The sequence below is a fragment of the Enhydra lutris genome, unplaced genomic scaffold (assembly GCF_002288905.1).
Source record: "Enhydra lutris kenyoni isolate GAN:26980312 unplaced genomic scaffold, ASM228890v2 scaffoldscaffold25, whole genome shotgun sequence".
NCBI lineage: Eukaryota > Metazoa > Chordata > Mammalia > Carnivora > Mustelidae > Enhydra > Enhydra lutris.
The window spans coordinates 6,492,847-6,514,061 of record NW_019154109.1 but is presented as its reverse complement, the minus strand read 5'-3'; the positions used below and the strand labels follow the sequence as shown (position 1 = coordinate 6,514,061).

At 51.7% G+C, this 21,215-nt stretch overlaps 1 protein-coding gene across 1 annotated transcript; it reads left to right on the top strand.

Moving 5' to 3' along the window:
* The first annotated feature begins 7,125 nt into the window (after nt 1-7,125).
* LOC111151122 (chitinase 1) lies at nt 7,126-19,754 on the top strand. Its single transcript, XM_022508907.1, has 11 exons — nt 7,126-7,150; nt 8,208-8,237; nt 10,851-11,052; nt 11,627-11,683; nt 13,257-13,422; nt 13,654-13,778; nt 14,484-14,607; nt 16,810-16,995; nt 17,306-17,419; nt 18,860-18,986; nt 19,510-19,754. Exons 1-11 carry the CDS (start codon nt 7,126-7,128, stop codon nt 19,752-19,754), a joined length of 1,401 nt encoding a protein of 466 aa, XP_022364615.1.
* The last annotated feature ends 1,461 nt before the right edge of the window (nt 19,755-21,215 follow it).

Below are 21,215 nucleotides of genomic sequence, written 5' to 3'. Positions count from 1 at the left end.
AATCCTTCTCTCCCTGTTCAGGTACCCACTGCATGCCAACTGCCTCCCCCAAACCTGTTATTGATAAGAAAAACAGCTTCCCCCGGGATGTGGTCCACCAGGATCCAAAATCAAGCTGACATTTGGATGGGCAAGGCCACTGTCTGCATGACCAGAGAAGACCCAGTGTTTCCTTTATCCCCAGAGGGTGTCCTGACTCCCAGACGTGAGTTTCAGCATGACTGAAGGCCACGTCAGCCAGCAACAACGAACTGCACCCTTGTCCGGGACTTATCATCCAAAGGTGCCCAGGGAGGAAAGGGAAGAGCTCAGAAGTCTCCACGCCACCCTGACTCTTCTTTTATCCAGCTTTGGGTAAGGTTGCAAATTCTCTCTCCCTCCTCACCTAGACTTAGGGGAGAAAGCCTTCTGCTAATACAGTAAGAGGTTTTGATTTGTATATTTAGACCATATATGCATATTTGTTTATTTAGGGAGATGTTTGCATTTCTCCCATCAAGCAGCTACTTACTGAGCACTTGACATTGATCGAACATTGAAGGATACTGAGAAGTAACATTCAATAAATAGTTCACTCAACAGATATTTACTGAGGCCTCCTGTTCTATGCGCCAGCCTCTGGGGCAGTTGGCACATAGTAGTGGACAAACAGACTTGGTCCCTTCTCTTGGAGCCTCTGGTCTAGTGAGAGACACACACATTAAATACACAAACTTACAAAATATGTATATAATTGCAAATTAGGATAAGGGCTTGGAAGGGAAAGTGCATGCTCCTTCAGGAGAGGGTATCAGGGACCCAGTGGACAGGGGAGGCCTCTGGAACAGGTGACAGTTGAGACAACACCTGGGGGACAAGAAGAGGGAAGAAAGCACATTCCAGGCAGAGGGAACAGAACGTGCCAAGGCCCTGAGGTGGGAGAGCACTGGTCATGTTCATGCTCATGAAGGAGACGCTGGGGGTGTGGTGACCAGAATGAGGATGAAAGGTGGGGCCGATCCCTTGGAAGCCATACTCTTTCTCTCAAGTTCTTTCTTTCTCTCTCTCTTCCTTTTCCCTCCTCCCTTCCTCTTTCTTTTCTCTTTCTTTCTTTCTTTCTTTCTTTCTTTCTTTCTTTCTTTCTTTCTTACTTTCTTTCAGAGAGAGAGAATCTTCAGCCAGCTCTACACTCAGTGTGGAGCCCAACGACATGGGAGTCCATCACATGACCCTGAGATCGTGACCAGAACAGAAACCGAGAGTTGGAGGCTTAACCGACCAAGCCATCCAGGCACCCCCTCTTTCTTTTTTTTCCAATAGACAAAGATAAAGCATCTGCTATGTGCTAGGGAATGTTTTAGGCACCAGAGTTACAGGAATAAACAGGATTAAGTCCCTCCCCTCACAGAGCCCGCCCTCTAGTGGTAGGAAACGGACCTACCTGCCTACGTGTGGACACAAAGATGATGGATGGATCAATCAGCTAGGGGAGGTACTTGGGAGAAAACAAATCAGAACAGAACCAGGAGAGCCTTGAAAGGCAGGCACTACTTTACATGGACGTTCAGGAGAAGCCTGAATGGGGGCCAGGAGCCAGCCGTGTGAAGATCACAGAGAAGAACATTCCAGGCAGAAGCAATGGCAGGTGCAAAGGCCTTAATGAAAGAACAGACTTGGAATTTTCAAGAGACAAAGTTAAGGAGGTTGTATTTTATTCTGAGTTCAGTGGAAACCACAGAGAGGTCTTAGCAGAAGAGTGACAGGACTGGACTGAAGCTTCTCACAGCTCGCCCCAGCTGCTGTGTCGAGATTGGAGGGTGGGGGACAAGAGAAGGAAGGAGGAAGGACAGTTATGAGGTGGAGGGGGGCTGGGGGTGGCGGAGGAGGTGGAACAGGAGGGAGGACTCCTCGTGGCACCCAGTCCTGTGAGGGGGAGGTCGGGAGACTTTCTGGGTGACTGGAAGAACTGGCTGGAATGTGGGAAGAAGCAGTTAACGGACTTAAGTGAAGGCTCACCACATGCTCAGCACAGGGAGGCACAGAGCAGTGTGGGGGGAGAGGCCTGGGCCCACCCAGCTGGGGACAGTGCAGCCGCCGCGATGGGATGCCAGCCGCCAGCAAGGGCAGAACAACGTGCCACTGGCCCTTGCACTCATGGTCTCATGATAAGATCTGGTTGGTGCTAGGTCACTTACAAGTCCTTCCATGAATTCTCTATCGAGTCCCTTCACAAGGAAGACAGGGAGTGTGATGTCCATTCTGAAGATGAGGAAACAGAGGCTTGGAGAGATTGTAACTCACCTCGGCTGGGACAACCAGGATGCATGTGAACCAGAGGAGGAATTTCAGCCTCGGAGTCTGCTCTCGGGTGGGGCAGGCTGGAGGTTTATCTTGAAGTTTTATTGTGTATCAGGCTCACGGGTCCTACTTGAATTTGTTTTTTTGGAGCGTGAGAGAGGGTGAGAGAAGCCACTGGGGATGAAGGTACAGTATAAAGCCCCCTGATGTCGTCTCTTGGGAGATCCATGGATGCCCACCCAGGTCTGTAGGTCTCCAAGCGGTTGCTTTCCTGCTCTGGATGGGAGGGATGGCTCCCAGGTGGCAGGAGCTGGTGCGAACACAGCATGACTGGGGAGGAGACAAGCCTTGACTCAGATGATCCCTATAAGATGTGCGGGGTCAGGAAGGCTGCCCCAGGAAGGGCAAGGTCAAGGAGCAGAGGCCTGGCATGCTGTTGATGAGAGCTTGCTGAAAGTAACCGGGATCTTTCAGCTTAGACATGGGCCACATGCCCTGGAGGCCGAGACCTGCTTCCTTGAGTTAGAAACTCACGGGTGGGTGCTCTGGATCAGTCCCTGGGGAAGATCCTTCCCCAGATCCACCGGACATGGGCCTGCCTTCTGCTTGCCAGGCCTTGATCTCCAGGCTGCAGCTTTCTACTCCTTGATATTTTGCAGTCTAGGTCAGGTCTATCAGGTCAGCCTTGAGCATGCCCTACCCAGCCTGAGACGTCATTGCAAAAGATGTCTAGCTTGGTAAATCAACACAGCCCCTTCCTCACCAGCTTGCATGTCCAGTTCCTTCCCACGCAGAGCGCCTTAACAGAGATCACCCCAGCCTGCTGTCTTCGATCACTGCTTCTCAGCTGATGGCATGCTCTGTCGCTGTCGCTGCAGTGTGATAGGCGGCTTTGTCTGAGAAGACCCATCACTGAATATCCCGTGTGCTTGCCAGAACCATCTTGCCTTTCTCTCTTTGCCTTCCACCCCACTAGTTCTCAGAGCTCCGCCCTAGCACCCCTCCCTCTGGCCTCCCCTTGCCCTCTCTGGCTGGGTTCTGCCACCCCCTTCATGTCCAGGACTCCCCTCCATCCTACCCTTGTCTTCACTGCTGTATATTGTGTGTGGGGCCCAACCTTGATTCTTTCCAGTTTGGTGAGACAATTAAGTCATTGACATCTAGGAAACCTGTTTTTCCTGCCCAGTGGAAACATTGCCTTTGTTGGACATAGGTTTCCATATGTGTTCAGATCTACCTCTGTTTGTCTGCTCTGGAGCCAATTCCATGCTTTGATCCCAACAGATTTATAGTAAGTTTTGTATAGTATGTCCCTCATCATTACTATCTTTTTTTTTTTTAACTTGAGGAGAATTGACATTTTTTTAAAAAGATTTTATTTATTTATTTGAGAGAGAAAGAGAGTATGTGAGTGGGAAGGAGGGGTAGGGGCAGAGGGAAAAGCAGACTCCCCACTGACCAGGTTGCCCTACACAGAACTCGATCCCAGGACCCTGGGATCATGACCTGAGCCAAAGGCTAGTGCTTTAACTGAATGAGATAGCTGGGTCCCCTAAGGAGAATTTACTTTTTTAAAAAATGGTATTATCTCCCTGTGCAGGCAGATGTTTGAATCTTGTTTGTGTCCTGTAATAAGTTTTATAGATTTTGTTTTTTAAAAGATTTTATTTGTTTATTTGACAGACAGAGATCACAAGGAGGCAGAGAGGCAGGCAGAGAGAGAGAGGGAAGTAGGATCCCCGCTGAGCAGAGAGCCCAATGTGGGGCTCAATTCCAGGACCCTGAGATCATGACCTGAGCCAAAGGCAGACACTTAACCCGCTGAGCCACCCAGGTGCTCTGTTTTATAGATTTTAGTATCAAATTTATTATTAAATTTAGTCATAAGTCTTTTATAGCTTTTGACACTTCCGTAGATTAGACATTTGCCCCCATTTCTATTTTTAATTGGTTTTTCTACTATAGAGAAAAGCTATAAATTTTTGTATATTCACCAAATCCAGCAAATTCTGTTTCATTCCTGGTCTGGTTTTTTTTTTTTTCCAGTCTAAAAAACTGAAGGGTTTTGCAGATATCCAAACATGTCTACAATTATTGGCAATTATATCATTCATATACTATATATAATTTCCCCTTTTATTAGTATAATAGCCAAACATTTTTTTTAAAGATTTATTTATTTTTATTTCTTTGAGAGAGAGAGAAAGCAGGAGCGGGAAGAGTGACAGAGGGAAAGGGAGAGAGAGAATCCAAAGCAGACTCCCCACCAAGTGTGGAGCCCAACACGGGGCTTGATCCCATGACCCTGAGATCAGGACCTGAGCTGAAATCAAGAGTCAGACTCTCCACTGTCTGGGCCACCCAGGGGCCCCTAGAGTAGGCACAATTTTTAAAACAGTGCTGAGCAACAGTGGTGGTAGCCTTCAAGCTTTCTTTATTACTTATTTTAATGGAAGTGCCTTTAGCATTTCAAAGTTTATGATGTATATTGTTGGGATTTAGAAGACAGGGCCCATAGCTGCACTTGTCAGTGTCCCCAACCAAAGACAAGCCCTTCCCCCGCAGGGGGTGCCCTGGGAGCTGATGTGGAGAGGGGTTGATCTTAGTGTTAAGAGGACAAGGGTCAGAGCCCGGGACCCTCACCAGATTTTTACCAGAGGAACTTAGAGGAGCTTGTTTCCTATGTTAGGTTTCTACTTATTTTCCTTTGAAGAAAGGGTCTGGGACAAAAATTCAAAGAAAACAATATTAAGAAGGATAAGAAGAAGGAGGATCAACTGCATTAACCAGGGTAGCAATGTTAATGGTGGGCTACTGGGGTAGAGTGGGGACCCTACCTGAGTCGCAGCAGGTGGGTATTTGGAGCAACTCAGAACCCCGGGCCCCTGCAGAGCAGGGTCCTCTTGGGGTCAGAAAGCTGAGTCAGAAAAGCTCCAAGCTGACAGGTCAATTGTGTTTGTGGGGGTGGCAGGCAAGTGAAGGAGGCCACCGGCCCCTCTGGAGAAACAGTCTTCACTCCCATGTTCACCTGCCCCTTCTTGCTCACATGCAGGAGCTGAGGCGCCTCTGCTGATCTCAGGGGGATCTCTGCTGAACTTCTTTGCAGGATCCTCAAGTGAAGGGAACAGAAATGACCAAAAAAGAGGCAGTGGCTGTAGCAGGGAAAGCGAGGACACAGGGCTTGCCCATCTGGGTACCGCGGTCCAACCTCTCAGGGACCTCACAGAGGTTACCAGGGCCCTGAGCTCTGACACACCCAGAGACTGGGCAGAATTGGGAGTAAGAAGAGCTGCAGCATGTAGTGCCTTCCCCCAGCGATCCTCTGTGGATTTCAGTTTATAGATGAAGAAACTGGAGCTCAGAGAAGGTAAGGAACTGGCTCAAAGTTGTGCAGATGGGAAATGGCAGAATGGGGATTAAAATCGAGGCAACCTGACCCCAGAGCCGGCTCCCACCGGACATTCCCACTCAGCCGGCCAGGCCACTCAAGTTAAGGTCAAGGGCCAAAGATCGGATCACCTAAAATCGGCCACGTTTCGCCTGGGACCCTAAAGTTCATGCACACAACAGACATTGTCTGCAGACAGAATAAGTAGCACAGACATGGTTAGATCCTATAGTGGGTTGAACGGTCCTCCTCCCCATGCCACCCCCCCCCAAAAAAAGAACCTCAGAATGTGACCTTATTTGGCATAAGGGTCTTTGCAGATGTAATTAAGGTAAGAATCTCAAGATGAGATCATCCTGGGTTAGGGTGAGCCCCAGATCCAATGGCAAGTGTCTTACTAAGAGGTGACAGAAGATACACAGAGACACAGGGGAAAGGCCATGAGGCAGAAGGCAAAGTGGTGCCACCATCAGCCATGGAACACCAGAAGCTGTCAGAAGCTGGAAAGCGCAAGGAAAGATTCTTCTTTAGAAACTTCAGAGGACGGATGGCCCTGCCAACACCTCGCTTTCAGACTTCCGGCCTCTACCACCGAGAATGACTTTCTGTTGTTTTAAGCCTCCCCAGTTTGTGGGAATATGTGACAGCAGCCATAAGAAATTAATATATATATATAATTTATAGGAAACAAGGCATTTAAGGGGCACCTGGCTGGCTCAGCCACTGGAGCGTGTGACTCTTGATCTTGGGGTGGTGTGTCAGCTCAGGTTGGACATAGAGCTTACTAAAAAAAAAAAAAAAAAAAAAGACAAAGAACACCAAGACATTTAAAACTCCTACAAGCTCATAGTTGCTGTTTGTCATTAGATATTTTTCTCAATCAGTGCAGATAAAATGTATTACTAGCCTTGGAGGGTCACAAAATAAGATTTTCATGAAATACATATTATATTTGCAACCCCATCATCTTACAGGGAGGGCAAGTGAATTCCAGAGGGAACAGTGGAGAAGGAACCACCGGGCTGGTCAGGAGTCCAGCTTCCCTGACTTGTGAATCATTCCTCTTCGCCCCGCACAGGCCCATTAAGCAATAGGTCACTCACGGTCTTCACCAACCCCCCACCAAGGAAATCAGAACCAGGCTCATCCAGCAGGATGCTTAGAATCACTTCCTGCTTCCCTCTCTCAGCCCGCCCAGTTGGATCATGCCAAGGGCCCAGTTTACACTCTGTGATTGTTCCAGAAAACTAAGAATTGCTAAAGGCCATTGTGTTAGGTTTGCCCAACCCATGATATGTGACACCCTAGCCCTTCACGCCACACCCCAGCTCCCCTCTCCCGCCTCCGCCACCCCCTGATTTCAACACTCCAGGCTTTGGTGGAACAGGGCAGCCCGATAAAAGGAGAGAAGGTCTAGCATGCTGGTGGCACTGGCTGGAGTCTGATGCCAAGCCAGCACCATGGCATGGTCCATGGCCTGGGCAGGTGAGTGGGCACTGTTCGGGAGAGTGGGCTGGGCACGGGCAGCTGTGAGGAGGTGAGAATGTAGCTATTAGGTGGTTTCTTGGTGCTGTCTGCAAGGAAGCAGGAACATTTGGGAGAACTTCAGAGGGTCATTCCATTCCTGTGGGGTCCCCCTGGGCTCTTTCAATCCAAGAGTCTTTGTGCTGCAAGAAAAGGCTTTTCTCAACGGGCTGAAATGGACTTTTCCTCCTCCTGTCCTGCAAGCCCAGAGTCGGTGAACACCACGACAGTGGGTGGTTTTCTCTTTCCATATTCTTAGGCTTCTGTGTTTGGCCTTTTTCAAGGGATGCCCACTGGCAATGGATTCTTCCCACAAGGATTCAACCCTGTGCCGGTTGTTCCGTAAGAAAGAGGGCAGCCCGGGAGCCATGACCTTGGGTGTCCTTGCAAGTGTTCGCATAGGTTCTATTAGGATGACAGAACATTCAAGGTCACCAGAAAGGTGAAATAAATCTTTCTAAAGGAGTCTTGCTGGGCCTGAGGTCTCCAAGGATGCTGGTAATTCAACCAAGCTCTTGTGAGGTGCGGCGGGAAAGCAGCACAAAGTAGGAAACTAGTGGGGGTGAGCAGAGGCACAGAGGCCGCATGGAGAGATGGTGTCTCTGGCCTAGTCCTTCCACACTGGCTCGTAAGAGCCCCAGAACAGGTTTTCTGCTTGCTCCAAAAGAGAAACATTCTCTCTGAAACTTCACGAGTCAGGGGTTTTCCCTAGAATCTTCCTAAATACACTCCGTTCTCCACTGACGCTCTAGGGAGGAGCTGTCTTCCCTCGCAGAAACTTCCATCAGCTCTAGGGCTAGTCCAGGCCAGGGAGGGGCCCCTGCCATCTGGCCGGGGTGAAGGGATGGACCCAGTGCCCTCCTGGGTCCCTTTTGGACAGAAGTTTGATTCAGAGAAAACCATCCTTTGCCTACTCCTCTCTGACCACCCCTACCTCCCAGGCTTCAAGAAGCAGACAGGGTCCAGGAAAAATACGAATGACCAGTTAACTTCCGCCTTCTCTCTTGTGCCGCCTTAGGTTTGATGGTTCTGCTGACAGTCCAATGGGGTGAGTGGAGTCTTCTTTGTAGTTTTATTGTTTTGTTGCTTGTTTGATTGTTGTTTGTTTGAAGTAGGCTCCACACCCAGCATGGAGCCCAACACAGGGCTTGAACTCACAACCCTGAGATCAAGACCTGAGCTGAGATCAGGAGTTGGATGCCCCCTTTTTTTGGAGGGGGAGGGTAAGCGGCACCTTCTTGAGGCTAGCCCTGGGTTCCCTCAGCCCCTTCCTCTGTTCCCCTCCCCAATCACTCCCCACCCCGACCCCCACCCCACATTGAGAGCTCTCGCCAAATTTCTATGGGGCCTCTCCTCCAAAGGTCAGACTCCTGCAGGTGTCCTTGTGCCAGGAACAGGTTCTTACCGCCTTACCCACTAGCTGAACTGCGTGTCCCTGGGGCCAGCTTCACTGTCAAGCTCTCTCAGGTCTTCCCTGAGGTCCCTTGCTCCAACCTCTGTGCTCTCACAGAGCTGAACACATTTCCTTATGTGTACGTCAGTGTTGCTAATTACCAGCCTAGATGTCTCCCCGACCAGGCGGTGAGCTACTGGAGGTAAGGAGCCCAAGTCTCACCCAGCTCCATGCCCCAGCCCCTTAGCTCTGCCTGGACAACACACTCACTCCTGTTTCTGTTGGACTGATGGCATATAGGGCTCGGGAGAGCCCAAGGGGAGCTCTTCCATCTCAGACAGGTTAGAGATCTCTGGGGGATGCTCAGCAACTAGGATTCTGGGGTTCCCTTCCCACCCCACTCCTTGTGCGTCAGCGGCTCCAGGAATGCTGGCTCCTCAGGCCCTCATCTTGAGGCTGGGCTGTGATGTTAGACAAACGTCTGTCCTCCTCGTCTCACAGGAGGCAACAGCCAGGAGCCACAGAAAAAACAAACATGGGGAAGAAAGGTTGAAGATTTCCTTAAAAGCTTCAGTCCAAGTTACTCTGGGCTTATGGTCTGGTGTATATATTAACAGAGTCTTGTGTGAATGAAGGGTTAATACATGTAAAGCACTTAGAATAGAGCTTGCTGTCCGCTAGCACTGTTCTGAGTATTTAATATAATATATTTACTCTTTATTCATACAACAGTCCTTTGAGGTAGAAACCATGATCATTCTCATGGTTTGGAGCAGGAAGCTGAGTAACCTGGCTGGAAGGTGGCAGAGCTGGGATTTCAGCCCAGGCATTACAATTCCAGAGACCCTGCTTTTAACCACCGCATTTTATTGCTGCTATAGTACAAAATCCATGCGTGATATTTGATATAACAAGAAATGATGTAAGAAGGACCTCCATGCTTCCTCCTAGATAGTCCTAGGATGTATTGTTCCCCGGGTTAACCCTTTGCTTTAAGGAGTTCACCAGTCTTCCTCCCACATCAGTGCAGGCTACACTTCCAGCCCCCACTGGCAAGTTCTACTCCTGCATGGGCTCTGGCTAGAGCCGGTGACCCCCCAAGGACTCCAACTTCTCCTTCGGGAGCCATCCGTCTGCCCAGGGGAGTCCCAGACAGCCCCTCATGCTCTGGGTCTCCACACAGCCTCCTGTAGACACTTTACACCCTCTTCTCCCTCGCCTGACCTCTCACTAGCCACTTAGAAGCCAAAGGGGACTGCAGAGAGACCCTGTCGGGGCTAAAGGAAGTCCTAGGGTCTAGACACTGGCCATAGATGTGCTCCAGTACAAACCCATGATTCTGCCAATCCGTGGCATAAAATGTTGGCTTGTGCAAACCATACCCTCATAGACCACAAGTTCCGGAAGAGACCTCAGAGACCACACAGTCATTTTCCAATGGGGGCCCTGGGCCAGAGCTGAAGAGGGAGTCGCCCCAAAATGCATTTCTGACAAATGCAGGAATAAAAAGTCAGCCTTCTCCCTGTCTGGTTATCTGGTCAACCTAGCATAACGCTGGCCTCTGTGGAGGCTGTGACTGCTAGACCAACCCCCTAGAAACAGGCACCCCTCCCCCAAAGTTCCCAAACTTCCTGGGGATTCATGAAATAAGCTGCCTTTTCCTAGATTAATTTTTTAAAGCTTTTATTTATTTATTTGACAGAGAGAGACACAGTGAGAGAGGGAACACAGCAGGGGGAGTGGGAGAAGAAGAAGAAGCAGGCTTCCCTCTGAGCAGGGAGCCCGATGCGGGACTTGATCCCAGGACCCTGGGATCATGACCTGAGCCGAAGGCAGCCGCTTAATAACTGAGCCACCCACGTGCCCCACCTTTTCCTAGATTAAATAAGCTCTTCGTTAGAACCTTATCAGCGATATTAATAAACCTAGATTCTCTGCAAGAAATAAAACTTTTTAAAGCAAGACTAAAACATGAATGCAAGCATGTAACTTTTTAAAGCAAGACTAAAACATGAATGCAAGCATGTAACTTTTTAAAGCAAGACTAAAACATGAATGCAAGCATGGGCCCTCTTTCCTGCTACTTCATGTGTTTGCGTTTGAATGAAACTTCTGAAGTATTCCATGCTGCATTTTGAAAGTTCTGCCTCCTTGCCTTCAGCTGGTCCAGAGTCTCTGACATTATGTAGGTTCTGCCCTGGGCAGAAGGTGCCAGTCCTCAGCGGACCTTTACGACCGCCATTTCTTTTCTTTGTCCCCAATGGCCAGGCTCTGCCGCAAAGCTGGTTTGCTACTTCACCAACTGGGCCCAGTACAGACAGGGGGCCGCTCGCTTCTTACCCAAGGATGTGGACCCAAACCTGTGCACCCACCTCATCTATGCCTTTGCCGGCATGAACAATCACCAGCTCAGTTCTATAGAGTGGAATGACGAGGTGTTATACCAGGAGTTCAATGGCCTGAAGAAGATGTGAGCTGCTCTGGAGGGGGATGGGAAGTAGAGAAGCCAGGTACCTCCTCTCAGAGCCAGAAATCTTCCCCAGCACTGCAGTTAGGCTATAGACCTGCTGTGTGGCTTTGGGCAAGTCGCATCACCTCTCTGGGCTTCCCTGTGCTTACGTGGAAGAGGTAAGCATAGACAGGGACTCCTTAAGGCCTCTTCCAGTTTAAGTCTACATGGGCTCTGGGTTGGGAAACTGCTTCCCTCTGCTGGGAATGTAGGCCCTTCTTCCTCCTAAAGTCTATCCATCCTCTAGCTCAAGCATCATCCCCACTTTGACAAAGCCTCTCTGTGGATCCACCTGACCTCTCACTTCTGAGTTCTTTGTGTGTCTATCTCCCCAGTGAGATGGGAGCCCTTGAAGGCAGGGACATGCCTTTTCTTTCCCAATCTAGAGCTGTGCATAGGGACTTACACAACCCCCACCCCATCAGCGCCCATCAGGGCACCCACCACCCCTTGCTTTCTCCATCAGTGAGGTGAGCCCCAGAGCTGGCTGGGTGTTAAAATCTGTAAATTCCAGCATTTGTGTTGTCTTTCCTAGGAATCCCAAGCTGAAGACACTGCTTGCCATTGGGGGCTGGAACTTCGGCACCCAGAAGTGAGTTGGCCGTGGGCACCTGTATGGCAGAGCCACTGGGTGGGACCTGACTCGCTGGCAAGAGAGAGCCCGGGTCAGGGAATCAGACCAGGCTGAAGTGTAATCAGAGCGAGGGAGTCGGGAGGGGAGCCTGGAGTCTGGGGGCTGACCTTCCTCTTGAGCTCTTGGTACCTCCCTGGGAGGGCCGTGGAGGAGGCTGAGCTCCAGAATGTTTGTTACACACCCAGCCTTGCCAACCGCACAGGACGGATTCTGACCCCGTTCCAGTTCTCAGTCTCTTCCTCCAAGAAATGGGTCAAGGGAGAGTCCTAACTAATCCCAGGGAACATAGAGTGTCTATATTTTCTGAGCTCTAAAACAGGATATCTTATCTGAGAATTTTTGTTCCACTTCTGGGTGTCAAAGGCCGTCTGTGAGAGTGAACTTGGCTGCCAAAAATACTAGCATTTCTAGGACATTTTTGAGGAATTATAGAGATAATGGAATGAGGTATTTGAACCTAGACGTTTCCTAGAAAGTCCAGGATACAAGGTTCCCAAAGTTTTAAATTTTTTTTCTAAAACTTTTTGTTTTTTTTTTTTTAAGATTTTATTTACTTATTTGTTAGAGAGAGAGAGAGAGAGAAAGCACAAGCAGGGGGAGCAGCAGACAGAGGGAGAAGCAGGCTTCCCACTCAGCAAAGAGCCCTATTTGGGGCTTGATCCCAGGACCCCAGGATCATGACCTGAGCTGAAGGCAGACACTTAACCAACTGAGCCACCCAGACATCCCATTTCTAAAACTTTCTGGATCATGGGCCCTTTTGAAAACCCGATGAAATTTATGGCCCACCTTCCCCAAATACTGTATATATGCAGATTTTTTACTGGAACAAGGGGTTCTTAGCCTGGAGATCCTGGCACGTGGATCCCACTTCAGAACTAATTTAATTAATTAATTAATTAATTAATCAATAGAAAACCAACTAAAATAAGATCAGTCTATAACCTTGAGACACCTCTTAGAGGGATCCTGGGAGTCAGGAGGATGTGGGGAGGGGGCTCCTCAGGCGGCACGGGATTTCGAGGAGCTCTGGTCTGGTAATAGAACAGCCTTTTACGTATGTGAGTTTGAAGAAAATGACCATGTGAACCGACCAGGGACAGAGCAAACGGCTCTCGGGTTGCCCAGATCCTCACTAACCTTGCTGTACTCTCCCCGTTCATTTTAGAAACTGATCTTTCTTCTTTTCTAAACCTCCCCGCTGGGGTAACAGCTAGCTCCGATTCAGGGTAGGACAGTTCCCTGAGCAAGGACATGGCAGCAGGCTGGTGGAGGGAATTTGGGAGGCAAAGCTCCAGACAAGTCAGTGTGCCCTGGGGACAGGACACACTTCAGGACCGTCTCTTTTCCAAGGCCAGGCTGATAGCTCCATGGCCAACATTGCAGCAGGCCTCTGACGCAGCCCTCCCAGCATCCCCCCTGGCCCAATGGCGGGCCACCAATATCCAGAGGAGTTTCTCACTTGCGTCTGAGGGAGAGAGAGGCCCCCTGTCAGCAAGGAAGGCCCACAGAGCCCTTCATCACCCCACAGGTTCACAGATATGGTGGCGACAGCCAGCAACCGTCAGATCTTTGTCAACTCAGCCACTAAGTTTCTGCGCAATCATGGTTTTGATGGCCTCGACCTTGACTGGGAGTACCCAGGAAGCCGGGGGAGCCCTCCCTCAGACAAGCAGCGCTTCACAGCCCTGGTGCAGGTGTGGCTGGGCGGGGGAGGGGGTCACCCTGCTGGCCAGGGGGGCCCAGATCAGCGGCCTCAGGGGACACGTGAGTACTGCTCTGTCCCCAGGGCCCGCTGTCTTGTGTGTTAGCATAGCACAGACCAGCCCTGCGGTCGGTTTTCAGACTCCCAAAGGGGAATATCTGCTTGGGGGCCCAGGGACATAACTGGTCCCTGCCTCTGGGCTCACTCTGAGCTGCCCCTGCAGGACCTGGCCAAAGCCTTCCAACAGGAATCCCAGACTTCGGGGAAGGAGCGCCTTCTTCTGAGCGCAGCCGTCCCAGCCGGGAGAACAAACATAGATGCCGGATACGAGGTGGAAAAAATTGCTCAGTGAGTCTCAGGCATATGGTATGGAACCCGCGCCCTCCGAAGCTGAGCTGCCCCAGGAGGAGAGCAGGTGCTCACCTGCGAGGTGTCATTCTGGGAAAGACCGGCCCCTCCAGCAGTGGACCCAGGAAGGATCTGCTCCCTATGTCTGCTGCTCCAGGGTCCCGATGATCTCTTTCGGAATCCTTGCCCTTTTCCTTGGAAACTCAGTCTTAACATCAAGTACCCTGGGAGGGCAAGCGTGAAGGCCAGAGGACGAGTCATCTCGATTCCTGCACGCTGACGTGCTGCGTGTGCACCCTCGTGCCTGTTAGAGTCGTGGAATCTCTGACCCTACCACAGGCCTCCTAAAGTAGGGCCTGTGTTCGGATGAGGTTCCCAGGTGATTCGTGGGCACACAAAAATTTGAGCAACACTGAGCTAGATTTCCCTCCAAAATGGTGAAAGCACGAGGTGTCCTGAGCTTGCTGGAGGAAGGATGCCAAAGATGGGAGTTGCTAACCCCACAGTGTGAATAACAGTGACCGCAATACTGGGAGCTTAGGGGGAACAAGGCAGTGCTGTCTAATCACCTCTTACAGATTGAGGGTGACCCTGCACCCCTGTCTCTTACCATGAGGGCCCGTCCTTGGCCCCACAGGGAGGGCAGGAAGGAGCAAGGAGGGGTTGCTCGCTAGCCCCTCACCCTTCTCTCCACACCTCCTGTAGGAACCTGGACTTTCTTAGCCTCATGGCTTATGACTTCCATGGCTCTTTTGAGAAGACCACCGGACACAACAGCCCCCTCTACAAGAGGCAGGGGGAGAGCGGGTCCGCAGCCGAATTGAACGTGGTGAGTGGCTGCAGGAGGGAGGCAGGACTCCCCATCCCCAGGCCCTATCAGGTGGCCTTTTTTTTTTTTTTAAAGATTTTATTTATTTATTTATTTATTTGAGAGAGAGCAGGAGCCTGGGCCGGGTGGTGGTGAGGGACAGAGGGAGAGGGAGAAGCAGACTCCCCGCTGAGCTGGGAGCCTGATCCCAGGACCCTGGGATCTTGACCTGAGCCAAAGACAGAGCTTAACTGACTGAGCCCCCCAGGCACCCCCAGTTTGAGGCCCTAATGGAAACAAAAGCAGGATAACCAACAGCGCAGAGTTGCTGGGACTTTCCCTTCCTTTGCTTGTTTCTTTTCTCCTCCTGTGCAAGCGCTGAGGGGAAAACTTACTCCTGTTCTCCTGTGTAGCATCCTGGCTGATAGTAGACACAGCAAACCAACTTAACGACATCAAACAAAGCAGTGACTCGTTGGGAGGCTGTCTTTGACCTTCAATGTCCTGCAAAAATGACTTCTCGCTTTCTTCACATCCCCCACGCATTTCCTTTAAGACCATGGGTAAACTTTCCCTCCTGGTCACTCTGATTGACCCTCTGGAAGGTGCTTTCGGAGGCGGAAGCTTTCCCAAGCTAATAACACATCAGCGGATGTCCCTCGCGGTTGGGCCTCCTCCTCCCCCACCCCAGACCCTGGAAAGGGCAGGTTTGGTTTCAGGCTGGGGTGGGTGGAGGCTTCGTGCCGGGCTCACCCTCGTGGAGCAGCCCAGCGGGTTTTTTATAAGCCCACTCTACATTTTTTAAAAAGTTAAGAACAACCATATTATTTCTATTCGAAACAAACAAACAAACAAAAACACCCTAAATAAAAATGCTTTTTAATTTTGGGGAGCCCACATCCTAGTGTATCAGCTAGGATAGAACATCTTCGACTTCTGGGGCTCTTTCACAAATAAGGGACACATCTTTGGGTATTTGAGTCAGGTATCCATAGTTCACACTGAGCCCAGCCCCTGCACCCCCATCTGGAAAACTGTGAGGGTCCCGGGGGGAAGCCAGCCTAGCCCAACAGGGAAATACCCAGAGATGTTCAGCTGAGAGTCGAGGGCCCCGAAGTCCCACCAGCACTGTGCTCTCCAGGCAGTGTGCCCTGGATCCACGTAGGGGAAGGGAGGCCCTTCTCCTCTTACGAAGAGGCCTTCTGCTCTCTGTACTATGTGTCCACGACTGCTTCTGGCCACAGAGTGACTTTTCGAAACGTGCACAAAGTGCCATAGAGCTCAGCACGGGGGCCCACCCTCTGCCTTCGGAAAGCTCCAGTCTGATCAGAGATAAATCATGTAGACCAGCAGAAAGAAAGAAATACAGATGCATTTAGTGAGATGTGTCCCTTCCTTAAGTGCTAGGAGGGGACGGAGTGACAGGAGGACTTGGATTTGAACGGTGCTGCTTCCTGGGGGAATGGAGCCTGTAATCCTGACCTGGGGGCGGGGTCTTCCCTATTCATTTATTCCAAATCCTTAGACTGGGTACCTCCGCACGTCACAGGCACGGGGTGTCAAGTCAAGTCATGCGTGAGGGGGAAAGCCCTGGTCGGGGACACATGAGGATGCCGTGTGCTCGTTGGTTCTTCCTGTTGGAGCACCCAAGTGTCGAGCACTGTTCTAGGCACGAGGGACGTAGAGATAAAGGAGACTGGGTTCCCGACTCCCATACTCCGTGGAACTTCAAATGACAACGAGCACAAGCGTGATCACAGCTTCACCTTGCTGGACCGTCTTCACGTTTTGCTGGACCTTCTAGCTGCGTCATATCTTGCAATTCTTGCAATTTTAATTGTTTCCATGTCACAGAGAGGAAGCCGGAGGCTCAGCAAGGTGAAGTAGTGACGTGGCTGACCCAGGCAGGGATCTCGGCCGCTTGGCGCATAGACGCATCCGGAGCATCTAGCCCGGCGCCCAGCGGAGCCGTCCCTAAACATTGGCTCTGTGAACAGTTGTCAGACTCCAAAGCTCATGCTCGTCGGCCAGAGTCTTTGGCCAGAAGCCATGCGGCTTCTCTGTCTTTGGGGTGGAGGATCTAAGACAGGACCTAAAGAAGACAGGACAGGCTTGGAACACTACTAAGGCCTGTGATGTTTCTCTGAAGCTCCTGGCTTTGGACGACCAGAACCAGGCCAAAGGCAAAGTGAGTTAACCCTGCCCCTCCTCATCCCTCATCAGGACTCCGCCGTGCAGCTGTGGCTGCAGAAGGGGACCCCTGCCAACAAACTGATCCTCGGCATGCCCACCTACGGACGCTCCTTCACCCTGTCCTCCCCATCAGACACTGGAGTGGGGGCCCCAACCACAGGGCCTGGAACCCCTGGCCCCTTCACCAGAGAGGGAGGGCTGCTGGCCTACTATGAGGTAGGAGAATCCACAGTCACCCCTCATATGGGGTGGGGTGGGGGGCTGCTTCTTCTCCCATAGTTTCTGAATGAGGATGCCAGGCAAAGGGAATTCTGGCCTGGCGAATTCCATCCCTATCTGTCATCTTGTATCACTGTTAAGTCCCAGTGCCTCATTGAATCAGGGGTTCTAGGTCATTCAATCTAGAACCTCCTAGGTCCTGCAGGTTCCCTCAGACAGGAGTTTTCCACTCTCCGGTCTCTTCTTGGCCAAGGAGGCACAGGTCCCTCCTCCCCAGGCTCCCTAGCTCTGCCCTCTGCTCCTACAGGTCTGCTCCTGGAAGGGGGCCACTCAGCACAGAATCGAGGACCAGAAGGTGCCCTATGCATTCCAGGGCAACCAGTGGGTGGGTTTCGATGATGTGCAGAGCTTCAAAACCAAGGTGAGACCCAGCCCTGCTGGGAGGGGGTGGACCTGGGTGGGCCCGAGGCTGTCAACAGCACTGAACGGTAGCATTCGGAACCTCTTCAAAGAGAAGTTTCCTTTAAAATATCTCAACATGTCACAGACCTTCTCGTGATTAGCATTTTACATTTTTACCACCTATTGATTAAGAAAAGACACGATCACAAAAAGTCACTCTACCATGAGTACCACTCTTGAAAGAATTTGTATTTTATGACATACTTGCATTTGTATTCAACAAAATACAATTCTACAGACATATGGAGAGGAGAAATACATACAGTGAGGTGTATCTTTTTATTCAGCTCATTGACAATATTTGGTGCATGTTCAGAGTATAGACTTTTTGGTTTATTGACTCTTGCTCAGTATCAGTGGCTGAAAAAGAGTGCATTTATGTATTTCTTTCTCCTTTTTTTTGACATTTTTAAATTTAAATTTAATTGAGTAACATAAAATGTTGGTTTCAGAGGTACAGGTCTGTGATTCATTAGTCTTATACAACGCCCAGTGCTCTTTACATCACATGCCCCCCACCAAGGTCTATCACCCAGTTACCCCATCCCTCCACCCCCACCCCTGCATTTATGTGTTTCCATGACTCTCTCCCCCGTGAGATCGTGACCTCCTATAGAGGCACCGCAGGGTGCCTTCTGGACAAGTCACTTCCCTTCCGATGCAAGGAACAGCAGGTCTTCCTAGAAGGGTAGATCAAGAGCTCTGGAAAAATTGAGCAGGGAGTGTGATCCCAGCTGGAGGAGACAGGAGAAGGGGTCATGATGGAAGGGTCTTTGAGAAAGTCTGAAAGCAGAGAAGGTGCGTGGGCCTCAAACCTGCCCTACCCTCCAGCCCCCGCCTCACGCCAGGGCCTCCCCCGACCTCTGGCAGGCTTAGGGGGGTAGGGAAGCCCCTTAAGAGAACACAGAACCCTTTCCCGGGGACGAGTTGGGGACCTAGTGGGGGAGAGAAGGCCCTCAAGGGAGGACAAAGACCTGAAGATAGGAAATTGATCAGATTTCTGGGGAAGCTTTGTCGTCCCTATGGTAACTGGATTCATCACAACCAGCAGGCAGTGCCCCCAAACATAGCAGCTCAGCCCAGGAAAGATGGAGATGTTAAAGCTTCCAACCTAGGGAAGTCCACACACACCCACTCCTCATACCTCCACCCTCACCCCCACCCCAGGCCATACTCCTGCTGAGATGGGAGGATTCCAGAATGACTTATGCCCAGTGGGGATCAGGCTCAGTCTCCTGGGCTTCCAGCCTGGGCCTGTGTCCGGCAGCCTGGACCGCTCCTGGCCTGGGGGTGCTGGAAACAAAAGCCCCGTCTCAGTGCGGAAGCCAGAGGAGGGACTGTGGGGCAGCCTGCCCAGGCTGCCCCGGGCCCTGCCACCTGAACCTTGCTCCCCACACAGGCCAGCTACCTGAGGCAGAAGGGCCTGGGTGGGGCCATGGTCTGGGCGCTGGACATGGACGACTTCGCTGGCTTCTTCTGTAACCAGGGCCACTACCCCCTCATCAAGGCACTACAGCTGGAGCTGAGTGAGTAAAGAGCCAGGGGCAGAGGCAGAATCCGTGGCTAGGGTACCAACACCCCTTCTGTGAGCTGCAGGTTCTGGCTCCTTCTGAGGAAACAACTTTGCCCAATACTGCAATTTCCCAAATTTCATGCGCTCGGGGGGCTAAGGAAACTGTTGAAACCATTCTCTTTCCAGGCTCTTCTTCCCCTTTCTGACTGTGGTAATGCCCTTTGGGGGTATTGGTAACCAGGGCTTCCCTCTGGGGGCCCTCAGCCCGGAACCGCAGCTCGCTCCTCTCCTTTGAAAGGGAAAGTTTGCCCTCAGCCTGCAGTGCGAGACCCCCAGTGGTCCTTGCTGGTCTGTGCAGATAGGAGATGGCTATTGAAGGCCTCTTGCCCTCGGCCTGCCCCCACGTATCCCGCTGAGCAGTGCCGCAGGGCATGGCTGCTGTCAGGCTGTTCTCCACCTGGGGCACCTGGCCGCTCTCTGCCTGTGGGTTGGGATCCCTTGGGGGAGACCTGGCTGAATCTTCCCTCTTTCCCCAGGTCTTCCCTCTATGCCTTTAGGCACCGTAGAACCTGAAGTCCCCATACCAGGCCGGCCTTCTGAACCTGAGCATGGCCCCGGCCTCAAACAGGACACCTTCTGCCAAGGCAAAGCCGACGGGCTCTACCCTAACCCTCAGGACCGGAGCAGCTACTACACCTGTGCAGGGGGGAGGCTGTTCCAGCAGAGCTGTCCACAGAGCCTGGAGTTCAGCTCCTCCTGCAAATGCTGCACGTGGAGATGAGCGTCTGAGACCCCTAGAGCCGCGGCCACCAACCAGGCGGGGGCCCTGGGTCACTCCACAGCCTGCCTTCCCAGCTCTCCCAGGGGGGCTGCAATCCCCCAGACCTCTCAGCCTTGCTTCCTTTTGTCCTGGCTCCCTGGGCTGCCTCTTTTACTTGCAAAATAAATCTGCTTTGCACTCCACTGTCCGGAGTGCTGTGACTTACACTGTGCTGTGACTCTAAGCACCCTGTTGATTAAAAAGGGGAGGTGGGGAAGCCACGAGGAGAGGGTAGCGTAAGGCACGCAGAGGTCTGAGTCAGGTGAGAAGGCGGTCCATTTGGGGTGTGAGAGGCCCCGCGTCACGTCTCACCACATCCCAGCGGGCAGCTCTCAGGACCCAGGTGACCACCAGAGAGCTCTTCCCTCCTGCCTCCGCTCAGGTGTCATCCCCAAGATTCACACTAGATGGCAGCAGAGAAGAGATTTGCTTGGCCCTCGGGACTTCGCGGCACCGATCAGCAGGAAAATGGGATTCCAGGCCCCAGGTAGGTACTGAGCGCTCACTTTGAGGTGACTCCTCTTTTAAGCCCCTCCCTTGCCTTATGTCTCCTATGGCTCCGATGTGCGAGAAAAGGCAGGGACAATGATATCCTCATTTCACAGGAATTAAAACCGAAGACTGACTGCCCCCCCCCACCGCATCTGAGTGCCCAACGGAGGCGTCCAGGGGCCAGGATGGGCCGGCAGAGAGCGCTCTCACAGCCGCCGGGATAACTGAGCCATCCCGATGCCCCTTGCAGCTTTGGGTTGAAGCTTGGTCATTCAGTTTGAAGAAAATGTGCACATCACCGAATGGTCCGTCTGGACTTGCACTTACCCATACTGGGTTTGGGGGTGGGACTCAGGCAGGCAGCTGGAGATGGGGATGGGTGGGAGGGAGGATGGGACCTGACCCTTCAACTGAATACCGCCAGTCCCGGTCCCTAGAAAAATGCCTTCCCCGCTTCTCCACCCTGCCCGTCCTCAGGCCTTCGCAAATCCGTTCTTCTTCAGCCCAGGGCACTGGTCTGCTCTTACACACATTCCCTTCCTCTGAGGTCTCAATTCAAAGGAAATATGACACATCCGTGCCTGCCAGGAGCCTCCTCACTGCTCCAAATGGGGCCCGGGGTGGCTGTTTCCTTTTGGGGAGCGCGGAGCTGACTTCCCGCTCTGCCACCTACTAGCTGTGTGACTTTAGGCAGAGAAACAGAAGCTCATGGACTCATCCGGCAGGTGGGGTTAACCCCTCCTCTTCGTGATGCACACTCACACCTTCCCTTCCTCCTCCCTTCTCTGTCCTTTCTTTACCTTCTGGAGGCTGGATAAGTCAAGAATTTAGCGGAGAAGGGCACCTGGGTGGTTAAGTTGGTTAAGTATACAGAGTCCTGATTTCGGCTCAGGTCATGACCTCAGGGTTGTGAGATCGATCCCCGCATTG

What these genes read in the sequence shown, in the direction of transcription:
- LOC111151122 (XM_022508907.1), top strand. Translation starts at nt 7,126, where the DNA reads ATGGCATGGTCCATGGCCTGGGCAG. An exon ending in ATGGTCCATGGCCTGGGCAG is followed by an intron (nt 7,151 to 8,207) that starts GTGAGTGGGCAC and finishes GTGCCGCCTTAG; the next exon opens with GTTTGATGGTTCTGCTGACA. An exon ending in GCTTCACAGCCCTGGTGCAG is followed by an intron (nt 13,423 to 13,653) that starts GTGTGGCTGGGC and finishes CTGCCCCTGCAG; the next exon opens with GACCTGGCCAAAGCCTTCCA.